The 13,423-nt window shown below is 44.3% G+C and overlaps 2 protein-coding genes across 3 annotated transcripts; both read right to left on the bottom strand.

Annotated features, from left to right (window-relative positions):
* Positions 1-759: 759 nt before the first annotated feature.
* Positions 760-9,751, bottom strand: AP1M1 (adaptor related protein complex 1 subunit mu 1). Of its 2 annotated transcripts, none has more exons than XM_088178987.1 (12): positions 9,704-9,751; positions 8,578-8,734; positions 8,133-8,200; positions 7,497-7,627; positions 7,199-7,346; positions 6,687-6,813; positions 5,853-5,995; positions 5,070-5,141; positions 4,620-4,778; positions 3,875-4,000; positions 3,609-3,684; positions 760-2,886 (listed from the first exon to the last, which is right to left on the bottom strand). In XM_088178987.1, the coding sequence occupies exons 1-12, from the start codon at positions 9,734-9,736 to the stop codon at positions 2,864-2,866; spliced, it is 1,263 nt and encodes a 420-aa protein (XP_088035113.1). In that variant the 5' UTR covers positions 9,737-9,751; the 3' UTR covers positions 760-2,863. The 2 variants fall into 2 exon arrangements, with proteins under 2 accessions (XP_088035113.1, XP_014738526.1); XM_014883040.2 differs by lacking the exon at positions 9,704-9,751 and adding an exon at positions 9,245-9,370.
* Positions 9,752-10,263: 512 nt separating this feature from the next.
* FAM32A (family with sequence similarity 32 member A) lies at positions 10,264-11,794 on the bottom strand. The gene is made up of 4 exons (XM_014882996.2): positions 11,671-11,794; positions 11,410-11,548; positions 11,263-11,316; positions 10,264-11,102 (listed from the first exon to the last, which is right to left on the bottom strand). Exons 1-4 carry the CDS (start codon positions 11,745-11,747, stop codon positions 11,034-11,036), a joined length of 339 nt encoding a protein of 112 aa, XP_014738482.1. The 5' UTR covers positions 11,748-11,794; the 3' UTR covers positions 10,264-11,033.
* Positions 11,795-13,423: the final 1,629 nt, after the last annotated feature.

Here is a 13,423-nt window from a genome sequence, read left to right as displayed (position 1 = left end):
CACAACTATGAAACCCCATTGAGCTGAAAACACAGATTAGACGCTTCACTGTGATTTGAAACATGCAAATTTTTAAATGTCTTTTAAATGTCTTTTGTATTAGGTACTTACCTATAAACATGGTGGCAAACCAAGACATTTACATTTTAACCACATTAAGCAGAAAGCAAAGTTCAGTGAGATAAAGATTTAGCAGTTGGTCTAAGAACAAAACTTGTGGGAAAAAAATTACTCATAGGATCACAGACTAGTTTGTGCTGGAAGAGATTATTACAGCCCATCTCATTCTAAATGGGACACCTTCCACTGTCCCAGGGTGCTCCAAACCCTGTCCAGCCTGGCCTCGGGCACTGCCAGGGATCCAGGGGCCTCCCCACCCTCACAGGGAAATTTCCCCTCAGTGTCCCATCCAAACCTGCCCTTCTTGTATGAGACAAAGTGCTGGAATGACATCTCTCGTTTCTGTCTTTCTGCCTGTGCAGCTCCACAGGCATTGTGACAATGAATGGATGAAAAGGAGAGGGGGCATTTTGCTTTCTGAGCACCAATTTTATGGGTGGATTTTGCAGAGAATAGAAAAATGGATTTTTTTTTTATCAGTATTTGGTAAACAAGTCAGGAATATCAGTACTTCCTGCTTTTATAAAGTTCTGTTCACTTATTCAGGCCTCACATTAGAAGAGCTGAATACACTCTGAGATTAGAGGCTACTACGTGGTGTAGATCAAACTGAAAAAGAATCAGGCAAAGTACAACTGATTCAAAGTGGACTTTTTGCCCTTTATTACCTTCTGGACAAGCATGGCTGATGCCCCATCATCAAAATAGTCAAACTGCAACAAAATAATAGAAAACATGGTCCTGGTCTGCAAGATCAAAGTTCAAGTGGAAAACAAAGATATGGAGAGTCACATTTTACAGGCATAATTAGAGCAAACACTTGGAAAAATAAAGTCAGCAGAAAGTGATTTGTCAACCAGTTACAGTTTTAATAGAAAAAGTTTTAGTCCAGTCATAAGCTTAATTTGTTCAAATGAAAATGAGCAGTGGAACTGAAATCTTGAACAAGGTGATTTCATTTCAACATCAAGCTCGTTGGGTGACAAAGAGTCAGAACACACCTGGTCCACACCCACAGGTGCCAAAAACCGTGAGTGTGGTTGTTGCCAAACACCACCAGACATCAGAATTCCTGAGGCACATCTTCTGCAATGTCACAGCAGCTGCAGCCCGGGGGAGTTGAGCTGATTTTTGGCTAATTGTACACACAGGTGCCTCTGGATACAGTGTACAAGGATTCAGTGAGGACAGTGACTGAAATACCTTCCCACTCTTTGTGGACACTCCTGGACTCTCCCACCAGTGGAGAATTTTGCATACAGTGTATTATCACATCATATCTGCAGACATAGATATTTAGATTTTGGTGGTTTAAGTTTAGCACCTCTCAGGAGCATTAAATTCAACACAAAACATCCTAAAAGTTGTGTAAAGAAAATACTGATAACCGTCACAATTTTCCTGAAAAAAAAAACCACCTCACCAAAACCCAAAATAACTATGTACACCCATGCCAGTTGTAGCTTCTCAGAAAAAAAAAATGAAATGGCATGTAAAAAAAAAAAAAATAATACCTTTAAGAATAACATTGTGACCTGTTATTCATTCTGCAAGGAAAATACAGTAATAGCTGTTTACAAACAGAAAAGATAGAGAAAGAAAACATCTCTCCTTAGGGCAAATGAAGTTAAACAATTCTAGCAAACTATAGCAAAAATGGAAGTATTTGCCCTAAATTAACACAAAAGGCAAGCTGGAAGAAAGATGGCAACTGTATTTCTGTCGGCCTCTTCTCACACAGTAACTTCCAGGAAGAGCTTAGAGTACAGTACTATTATCTGGAAAAATAATAATAATAAACTCCCAGTCTTCCTACCAAATTACATCACCTCTAGAAGTGTGTTGGTCTTTTAATATACCTAATCTAAGGCTTTATGTCTAACATATTACAATTGGGAAGTTGTTTGATGAACAGAAATTTAGCAAAGCAAATACTGGGCAGGGTTTCCAGGCCCTGGGGAGTCACAAGGTTGGAATTCTTTCACCTGCATTTCAGCTGACTGGAGCCAGCAGTGCTGCTTCCAGAAACTCTCCCACAGGCACCTACTCCTGTCATCTCTTGTTCTCAGTTGACTCAGTCTTTAAAAAAACCCCTATTTTTGTTTCCAAACCTTTCACTTGAAGTTCTCTCCGATTAATTCCTTTGAAACCATGCAAAAAAAAAAAAAAATCTAACAGTATTTTTTGACTTCAGGTAATTTCAACTCATATTTTGCAATTTTTTTTTTAAGTTAACAGAGCTATAAATGAGTTAAGGCACCCAAATGCCCAGAAAAAAAAAAAATAAATACCTTGGGCTAAATACAACAAAGTGTTCAGCAGTCATTTAATTGCACAATCATCTCCCTAATTTGTAGCACAATGCTGCCAATGTCTTTAGGGATCCTAAAATACAAATACTAGAAACTCTGTGACTGTAACGGACAAGGCATCAACAAGACATTCCCAAGGTTCATTCTGGATTCCTGGCTCCTCAATGTAACTGCTACTCCTAATTTAGCATTTAGCAGCAAGATCAGCATGTTCTAAGAATGAAATAAATATTCACACAATCAATACTAATGGTTCAAAAGCTCAAACACATTATTGAAATCAATAAATTTCCAATTCTTTCTTCTGTCAATCCAAGATTGCAGAAACGAGACCCTTGGCAACAACACTCACAGCTCTCAGGACCACAGAAGCTTCTGGAAATGAATTCTAGGCCTGAAGGTTTTGTTGTCTGTGGTGCCTGAGAGATGTTTTACTGTGTTCGGAGCTGGTAGTCTGTGAAGAGGAAAAAAAAAAACAACAAAAACCCCAATTTTAGTAATTTGTCTCATTAAAAGAAGTAAAGTAGAGCAGCAAGTTGGGATAAAGTGATAAAATGCATTCTTATATAAATACAGATTAAATACAAGAATATGCAAACATCAATAAATACTGAGAGGTGGAAGAGCCTTCAAGTGAAGGAGGGAAGGGTTAGATGGGATATCAGGAATAAATTCTTCCCTGTGCAGGGGGTGAGGCCCTGGCCCCAGGCTGCCCAGGGAAGCTGTGGCTGCTCCATCCCTGGAAGTGCCCAAGGCCAGGCTGGATGGGGCTGGGAGCAGCCTGGGACAGTGGAAAGTGTCCCTGCCCATGGCAGAGGGTGGAATGAAATGAGTTTTAAGGTCCCTTCCCACCCGTTTTTGCTTGCTAAAAATCCAGTATTTTGTACTAAACAGTGTCTTATACATTTTAAAGCTGGCAGAATGATATGCATGAGCATACTGCTAATAATGTGTTTGTTTTTAAATTTATCAAATTCCAGCTCAATTAGAAAATGCTTGAACAGCATTACCACTCCACCCCATTGGGTCTTTCATTAAGACACCAAAAAGGGGACTAAAAGCAAACAGCTGTAACTTAATTTACTGTGTATCTAAACCAGACTGTTCCATACTCAAAAATATGAGCTTTAATTTGTTGGTGTATTCTGGAGAAACAAAATATTCCCTTTCTCTCACCTCCATTCTGGGTGATGTACCGGACCCAGGGCAAAGCCTGGTAGCCACTCTTCTCAATTATCTTTAAGTAACGAACCTGAAAAGAAAGATCTGTAAGATATCAAGTTTCTCATGTTGGCCAAACAGCATTTAGCAAAAAAAAAAAAGCAAAAATCCTGACCCTTTTATGAGTAATATGGATAAAACTGAACATCAATATGGGAAACACCTGAAATGTTAGAGCACAGGGTGTGAATTTTTCTGTATTTCTGATTTCAATCACTAACCTGAATTCCTGAAGTGGTGAAATATGGAATCTCAAACTTGACACTAATGGGAGGTTTTCCTTCCTTGTCTTCAGCTTCAACACTTGGAAGTCCAAAGTGAGCTCTCATCAGGTATTCTTTTCCACCCTACCCAAAAGGGACAGTTTTGTTTTTTTTCTTGAAACAAAAAAAAATAAAAAACTTGCAATGATACAAGTAGTTTTCTTAGTGTCAAACTGCTGAACTCCACTATTTATTCCAGCTCTTCTCCAGGGTTTCAAAGTGACACGTGTTTTTATTTCAAAAATCCTCTTTTTTTTGAAAAAAAAAAAAAATGCAGATCCAGCCTGAGGCATAATGCATTTTCTTCCATCATACTCAAAAATTCAGATTACATAGTGACACACAGCTGCACTATCCCACCAATAGCAGTGGACAGAGCTCATGCTCATGGAACCACCCAAGAAGCAGAGCCTGACAAAACTCAAACAGCTGCTGCTAAAGCCAGGCCAAGGATTACACCACCCAGAGACATCACTCAAAAATCTGCTCTCTACCCGGGTTCTGAAAAAATATCAAAGTTGAAAAAAATATAAACAACATCAGCAAGTTCCAATCTTTCATCTATGGAAAAAGAGAAAGAGTCCACTGCCACTTGTCTGATACCAACAGAATTTGCTTTAGGCAGAGTCTAAATGTGAATGAAATATTAGTGTTAAGTAATTATTACATTCTTGGGTGATCAGAGTAAAAAAATAACACTTACTGGAAAAGATTTAATGGACCAGACGATTTCACTGTTCTCTGGAACCCATTTGACACTTCCAACAGTGGTTTTAAACTTTGGCGAGTCTGCATCGTTTGGAACTGGGATGTGAATCTCCACATTGTTGGCAGTTGATCTACGTTTAAATTGACTCTTGGCCTAAAGAAGAACAAAAAAAAAAAATAAAGCAGAAAAGCAGGGTCTAAGTATTTTCATGGTGCTGGTGAGCTCAGAGAGCTGTGAGACACACAGCTCTCCACCCCAACCTGTTATCTTGAGTACCAGAACTGAAACCGAGATCATAACTTACAAATGAAATCTTCGAATGTATCTAAAGTCCCATGGAAATACTGAATTCTTGTACAAAAAAAATGCATATGCTGCTCATCAAGCTTTGAAAAGAAACAAAAGAAGACTAAAGTTTGCCAAAATTATTTAAGGATGTCTGACCTTGATCATATACTCAATGCGGCTGTGGGAATGTTTCTCAATCACAGATTCAATCCAGATCAAGGGTTTTACCTGGTGGGGAAAAAAAAAAAAATACATCACAGCTCTGAGTTTTACACAGAGACACTAAAATGTTGCTTTCCCATAAGATTATACTCAATATGGAAACCACACAGAATATGCAGCCTAGGGTGTTCAAAATGACAGAATTGTGGTTTTGTACAAAATAATTACACAAAGGAGAAAGCACTGATATACCAATGATCAAATGTACAAGAATTATAGGCTTAAAAATGTGTATCTCAGCTTAATGTCTAATGACAAACACTTGCATTGGAAAATATTTGGTAGTTTAACATACTGGGGACTGAACTATTTCTTTGCTGTAGACCTTTTCAAGATTGAATTTTTTGACTTTTCTGAAACAAAGGTCATCTTTATCACCGTGGCTGGCATACTCCAGTATAACCAAGTGACATAAATACTGTTGTTAGCAAGCACAATGAACTGCTACACTGACATTATTTAGTTAAGATTAAAAACATAGCCACAGTGTTTCAAAAAGAGTTTCAATAGCAGGTGAAAATACAGAGACTTATTGCTCAGTTAAGTCTAAACTTTCTTCTTTCTCCAGAAGAAGTGAGCACTAGGTTTTGTTATTAACAAAAACCCATGTGCTGCCCACGTTCTAAGGGGAAAAAAAAAAAAAAAAAAAGAAGGGAAAGCTATTGTGGCTACAATCTAAACCATTGTCATTTTAAAAAGGCAAACATCCAGACTCACGTGGGTATTGAGACGATATGACATGAGCTCAAACTCTCCATCAGGTGGAATGAAAGAGATTGTCCTGTCGTTCTCAAAGCGAGAGAGACGAACACACTGGTGGAACTTCACATCTTCCAGTTCTACTGATTTACTTTTCCCACCTAGCAGAAAATACACAAAGTCACACAAACCATGGCCCAAGACTCACCATAGCACAGCTGCTGCCTGCTGACATTCCTCCCTTTTAGCCAACTTTCTATGACTGGGACAGTGATTGTCCCCCTGTGCTGGGCACTGCTGAGGCACCTCAAATCCTGGGATCAGTTTTGGGCCCCTCACAACAAGGAAAACATTGAGTTTTCACACCCATGCAGTGTGTCCAGAGAAAGAAACTGAGCTGGGGAAGGGAGATGGGAAAGGGGCTCAGCCTGGAGAAAAGGAGGCTCAGGGGGAACCTTCTGGCTCTGTACATCTCCCTGACAGGAAGGGGTGTCAGGCTCTGCTCCCAGGCAACACAGGACAGGAGGAAATGGCCTCAAGTTGTGCCAGCAAAGGTTTAGGTTACATTGTGGGAAAATTTCTTCACTGAAAGGATGGTCATGCACTGGCACAGGCTGCCCAGGGCACTGGTGGGGTCACCACCCTTGGAAGTGTTCACAAGGGCTGTGGATGTGACACTTGGGGACATGGGCTGGTGATCAACACGGTGGTGTTGGTCAGCAGCTGGACCTCACAACTTTACAGGGCTTTTCCAACCTTCGTGATTCTCTGATTACAATGCTACCCAAGCATGTCAAAACTCACGACTCCAGATGGAATCTGTCGTGATTACCATGACACTGCAACACTCACGGCCTGTATTATCAAAGAGAACTTTGTCATTCAAGCCAAGGCGCAGCTCTGGCATTCCTGAGAGGAAGACTCTCATTTTAATGGATCCAACTATCTCACTCCGTAACACGTTTCCATTGGCACTGACCTGAACAAACAGAGATGAAGAGCAAGGTGAGACACCTGGGATGTGCTATGTTGTGACACCAACAAACACTGCCACCCTGTCCCCATGCCCTGGGTTTTCTTGGATGTGTTTCTTATGAGGCATTAATCCAGTAGAGTGAATTAGATCAGGGAGATGAAAGGGCACACACAGAGGAAGAAAGGACACATCCAAAAATCAGCAATACACACAATTCAAGCATTATTTGTAGTGAATTTCCTTGGGGGAACTTATTGATTACATTGCTTTCAGTGTCACAGCACACCCTACACAGTCAGACTTTTTATTGCAGGTTTTCACACAAAAAGTCCTTTTTAACACTTCCTACTACAATTCTCACACAAAAGCTAAAGTGCAAGGTACCCACCAAAAGGTTAACAGACTCTATGACATCCAGGAACACCTCGTTTTTCCTGTATTTTATCCCTTCTGATCTCCATGAAACAGCATTTGTAACAGTGGCAGGTGGGCGTGGGGCTCCAGTTTCAAGTTTGTGGCCTTCCTGAGTGATGTACCTTCACAACCATAGAATTGGCATTGAAAAAAAAAAAGAAAATTAATATTCTTGACAATTAGAACACACCCAAACGTTTGTTTGCCTATGGAACAAGGCTCAAAACATTCCAAGGGCTTTGTCACTCTAAGTGATGCAGAGTGATACTTACTCTTGTAAAATTTTACTATCAGTGGTTTGTGGATAACCAAAATCCATAAGCTCATCTAACAACTCATAAATAATAACAAAGTTATCCCTAATGCTCTCTTCTTCCAACTCCTTGAAATATTCAGAAAAAACCTGAAATGCAACAACAGGAGGGAGAAGGAGAAGAAGAACATTAACTAAGGAAGCACAGCACATGCAGAAGGTATTCTTGCATCTAAAATCAAGTTCCAACCCAAACAGCATTCTGCTCAGATCAACCCCAGGAAACCCACCACAATCAAAACAGATACAGAGAATCCTAGAAGAAGCTATTATGAAAAAATATTTATTCTGGAGAAAGTATTTTTCACAGCAGGTACAGATGAACCAAACACAGATCTATGTGAGGCACCAGGCACATGCACCAATTCATAATCTCCTCCAGGTCTTGTGTAACTACTTACAGCACTGTGCCCCATCCTCTGCCTATATAGCTACAAAATATCAGTGCCCTTATTAGTGGTTAAGAAAATGGTTCTACAAAATAATCAAATATAAAGTAAAAATGTCCTTATCGAAGTTCTTAAAAAACACGAAAGGTCTATGCATTTCTATTTAGACAGAAAAGAACATAAAGTTAGTTCTGAAATATACTCACCTGAACTACTTTATATAAAAATGAAAACACCAATGATACACAAGCATTTTTCTTAGAAGTTGCAACAACTGATGAAGGATGTTCAGGAATGTGCATTTAGAAGAAGTTTACTAAGAGCATTTTAAAAACCCCGATTTTAGGCAATTAGAGTTGACTAGAAGATTGAAGCATTAACTACTTAACAGCACCTATGATCTGTGGAGATATGAAGATAAGCATTCGGGAAGTCATTAATTAGAGTAAAATTAATAAAAACACTTTTCTAGACCTTATGCTGCTGGTGTACATCACAGTATGTAAAGCACACAAAAACCCTTTTCGATATAACCAACATTACTGAATAGAGCCTCTACATGCCACTTCACTCGTTCTGACTTACACTTTGACATTAAAAAAAAAAAACCCAAACCGTTTGGCATGTCAACATCTGTAGCATAAAGGATACGATACAGGTTGTTATGTTTAATCCACATGAAACGAACTCCTCCATGTGCTAGAATAGGAGAAAGCGTCCCCTCTTCTTCCTTTTCCATAAGGATTGGCATAAAATGTTCCACCTCTGACATGTCCACATCTCCGCGATAATTCCGACAGATCAGAACCTATCAAGAAAGCAAACAAATCCTTTTTTTCTCTTTCATTTGTTTTTCCTCTCTCATAAGGACGTTATCATGCAAGACACGAAATGCTTGAAAGGCCCCTTCAAAGTTATCCAGCTTCCCTCGAGCATCTCTGCATTTATAAGTGCGAATCACAATACCAAAATACTTTGTCGATTAGAACGCAAATACCAATATTTAATTGCAAAGTCACGTATTAGTATTTCCCAGACCTACCCTTCCCCTATTACTGCTCACGCCCTAACAATGACTTTAGGATAGGAAAACACGCAACTCCTCTGAGACAAAGCAGCTGCGATACCGGCATAGATTCATTGCCCTGGGCACGCCGCCTCACCCAACATCTCTACCGGTGAGGGGCTACGGGCCACAGCTCCCCTGTCCCCGCTCGGTAACGCGGGGCGGTGCCGGGAAGGGAAACGCGATCCCCCCACAGATGGCGGAACCCCCAGGTCGATGCCAGCCCCGCTGACCCCCCAGGCCGGGCCTCACCTTCCCCTTCAGGTCCAGCACATAGACGGCGCTGGCCGACATCGCCGCGGCCGGGCCGCGTCCCGCCCGCTCCCGCTTCCGCTTCCGCGGGAAGTGACGTCATGCCGGAACCGGCGGCTGCGCGTAGCGACACGCGCGGTGCGGCGGAAGGACACAGCGAGTGGGGAACAGACGTTAAATAGTCCCCCGGGACTATTTAGGTTGAGGTGACATTGCGGGGAAATTTTTTCACTGAAAGGATGGTCATGCATTGGCACAGGCTGCCCAGGGCAGTGTCCTGATCAAAAATTTGGGAAACCAGCAGAGACCCCATGTCCAGACCCCAAATTTGGGAATAAACAGCAGGAGTGCCCCCATGTCCCACTCAGGGACACCCAGATGCTCAAAGCCCCCTCCTGGATGTCCCCAATCCCCGGTGCCACCGTGGCCAGCAGCCAGGAGGGGACAGGAGCCACTCACCTCGAGACAAAACCTCTTCCTCCACGTTGTCATCCTCGCTGAAATCGATGTACGCCTCCAGGTGGGCGAGAGCCTGCTGGGAATTGTGGGGACACAGCTGTGCCACGGGGACATCCCCAAGCTGGTGGCCACCACAGCAGGCTTTGGTGGCCATTCAGGTGAGTCCCACCTGGATTGAGGTGTGGCTCCTGCTTGGGAATTCTGGGGACATCCTCAAGCTGGTGGCCACCACAGGTGGGTTTGGTGGCCCTGCAGGTGAGCCCCAATGGGTCTAGGTGTGTTATGGGGACACAGCAGTGACGTGGGGACATCCCCAAGCTGGTGACCCAGACACACACTGAGTACCCGGGGCTCAACGGCGCCCGCGGCAGAACCCAAGTCGGGTTAAGAAAAATATTCCGATTTAAGCGGCGTTTTAGGATTTCCAACTTCAAGATACTCGTTATCCCTCAAAGGGCTAAGACTCGTAAAGGCGGGTCCGGCGCTTCCAAAACTCCACACACAAACTTTGCTCAGCGCACCGCCCCGGTTTTATACGTGTATCAGCGGCAAAAAAGGGATGAAAGCAGCGTTTTAATAAGTTACATCGAAGTTACAAGTTGCAGCGGAGCCCTCCGGAAGAGCCCAAGGTAGAAATGATACTGTTTTCCACAAAGATCGGATTGAGTGCCCAGTGCACAGCGAGCAGTAATTAGACACTCAAGAGACACACTGACAATTTGTTTCAGAGTTGCACAAGCCTGGGTGCTCGGTGGGATTCCAGAAATCCACCCCATCAGGTACCAAAACTTGGACATCACTTAGAGCTTGTTGGCTGCTCTCCATTTCATGGATTAAACCTCCCTTCTTGCTGATTAGGCTTGAAAGTATACAAAGATCAAAGAATATCCTTTCGTAAAACAATTTTACATATTTCACATTTTGCAGCATGGCCTCTGACAGAACTTGATAGAAAGTAATTATACAATTCACATAACTTACAAGAGAAACTTAAATGTGAGACTCTTCAAAAAGGGAGAACTGTTAGAACCAAAGAAATAAACGAATGTTTTCCATCTGGCTCACAGCAATTCGTTTTGGCCCTAATCTCACTATAAACACTAAAAAAACCAGCCCTCTGCATTGACGTAAACCAGAGCTCCTCAGCCCAGAGGAGATATTGCTGGATATTTGGTTTTAAAAAACAAGACTATAAAATAAGACAGTATAAGGTCATAAAAGCTCAGAAGATGTAATAGACAATATGGAGAAAAGACAGATTTACATGGCAACCCTGCTTGATACAAACAAAACACAACTCCAGCTCCAGAGCCGTGAAAAGCTGCCCCGGTCATTTAGTCCAGCTGACTTTGGGAATGTCGTAATGCTCAGTCAGAGTATCCAAGTGCCTGTTGAAGTCCTAGGGGAGGGAAAGAGAAAGATAAACGGGTGCTGACATCACCAAAGCTGAACCACAAGACCCCCTGCGTCCCTGCTTGTGTTTCCCAAGATGAAACAGTTCCTTTAGCCCAGCAATAAAACACACGCTGGCCTGAGGAACTCGGGATGGTTTTGCTCACCTCCACTCGCTGCTTGTGGGTTTTGGACGCTTTCTTCAGGATCCGCTCCATTTGCTGCAGGAGACACAGAAGGACCGGTTACTCCCGGCACTCGCAGCCCCCACAGCGGCCGCACTCGAGGGGTGACCAGGGTTTCTACAACCTTACCCGCTTCTCCTGCATCTTTTCGTAGGCCACCTGCGCCGGGGTCCGCTTGTCCAACCCGCGCTTCTTCTCCTCCTCCTGCTTCTTGCTGCTCACGATCTGCTCCAGGATCTGGGCCTTGTCTTTGGCCTTCTTCTTCTTCCTGAGGGGAGCGCCCCGGTCAGCGCTCAGCGCCGGGCTGCCTATCCCCTCCTCGCCCACCGTTCTCCCGGCCTCTCCTCACCGCCTCCCGTTCTCCCCCCGTTCTCCCCGGCTCCTCCTCACCGCTTGCCCGCCCCCAGGGCTCCCCCGCTGCCCTTCAGCCGCAGCGGTCCGCGCTGCACCGCCTCATAATCCGCCATGGCCACCGGCCGCGCCCGCGCCCCCTGCCGGCACCGCCGCAACGGCGCGGCCGGGAGCCGCCCTCGAGCCCTGCGGCGCCACCGTGAGGGAGCCGAGGCTGCAATGAGCCCCTGCACTCCGTCAGGGACACCGGGAATGAGCCCAGCCCGGCCTCTCCGTGAGGGAGCCGAGGCTGCAACGAGCCCCTGCACTCCGTTAGGGACACCGGGAACGAGCCCGGTCTCCGTGAGGGACTCGAGGCTGTAATGAGCCCCTGCACTCCGTTAGGGACACCGGGAACGAGCCCGGTCTCCGTGAGGGACTCGAGGCTGCAATGAGCCCCTGCACTCCGTTAGGGGCACCGGGAACGAGCCCGGTCTCCGTGAGGGAACCGAAGCTGCAATGAGCCCCTGCACTCCGTTAGGGACACCGGGAATGAGCCCAGCCCGGCCTCTCCGTGAGGGACTCGAGGCTGCAATGAGCCCCTGCACTCCGTTAGGGGCACCGGGAACGAGCCCGGTCTCCGTGAGGGAGCCGAGGCTGCAATGAGCCCCTGCACTCCGTTAGGGACACCGGGAACGAGCCCGGTCTCCGTGAGGGAGCCGAGTTTGCAATGAGCCCCTGCACTCCGTTAGGGGCACCGGGAACGAGCCCGGCCCGGCCTCTCCGTGAGGGGAACCGGCGTGGGCCCAGTCCGGGGGTATCTCAGTGAGCAGAACCGAAGTGGGACTTGCAAAATGTGAAATATATCAAGATTATTTTAAATTAGAATTTTTTTTTAAAATGCAAGCTCCTTGTATACTTTCAAACCTAATCAGCAAGAAAGGAGACCTAATGAGTAAAGAGCAGCTAGCAGCCCTTAGTCAACGACATATGAGAACTAAGAAGCTTTAGGGATGTATTAAATCAAAATGTTGATGTATGTGTATGTATACATTGATAATTTGGCAAAGGACTCGATGTCTGTATATCCCAGAGCTGAACTATCTTCATTGTAATACTCAAGATCATGTCTAAGGGTCAAAAAGATCCTGCCCAGGTACAGACCCTTCCCCATTGCATGTGGAGGTATCTGGGGATTGGCTAACTTGTATGGAAATTACTAAATAATCTTAATAGAGGGGCTGACCTTGGAAAAGACTAACTGTGAACTTCTGTAAATAATGGCATGGAAAGTCCAGTGGGGTGTGTTGGATTTGTGGAAACCCACCAAGCATCCATGCTTGTGCAAATAATGTCTCTGTCAAGTGTGTAATTATTGGTTTGTTGCACACCACATAACAAACCTGATTTTGAGGACAACAGGATGGAATTGCCTTGAGGAGAAGACCCAGAGATCCAGGCTACACCAGAAGAAACCAGCTCCATCCCTCCCCACACTTCTAGTTGCACCCTGAACAAAACCATTCCAGATAGTTTTTGCTATGTGGAGCAAGCTCTGCCCAGAAATGGATCTTCCACCAGCCAGAGGGAAGCAGTGACCCAGAAACAGAGACTTTACAGATCCGTGTAAAGGTAGCCTGCCACATGCTGTGCAGCCAGTTCCTCCTTTTTTCCCCTTGTTTTTCATTTTCCATACAGCCTGCAGCATCACATTTCTGTCCACATGTATGAACTGCACACTCACACGTGTTTTCAGTGTAAAGGCCATGTATGTATCAGTATGGATGGACGTCATGTTAATAACCATTAATTA

The sequence above is a fragment of the Sturnus vulgaris genome, chromosome 26, assembly GCF_052056855.1.
Source record: "Sturnus vulgaris isolate bStuVul1 chromosome 26, bStuVul1.hap1, whole genome shotgun sequence".
Taxonomy (NCBI): Eukaryota; Metazoa; Chordata; class Aves; order Passeriformes; family Sturnidae; genus Sturnus; species Sturnus vulgaris.
The sequence above is the reverse complement of the archived record's forward strand: the minus strand, read 5'-3'. Positions and strand labels throughout refer to the sequence as shown.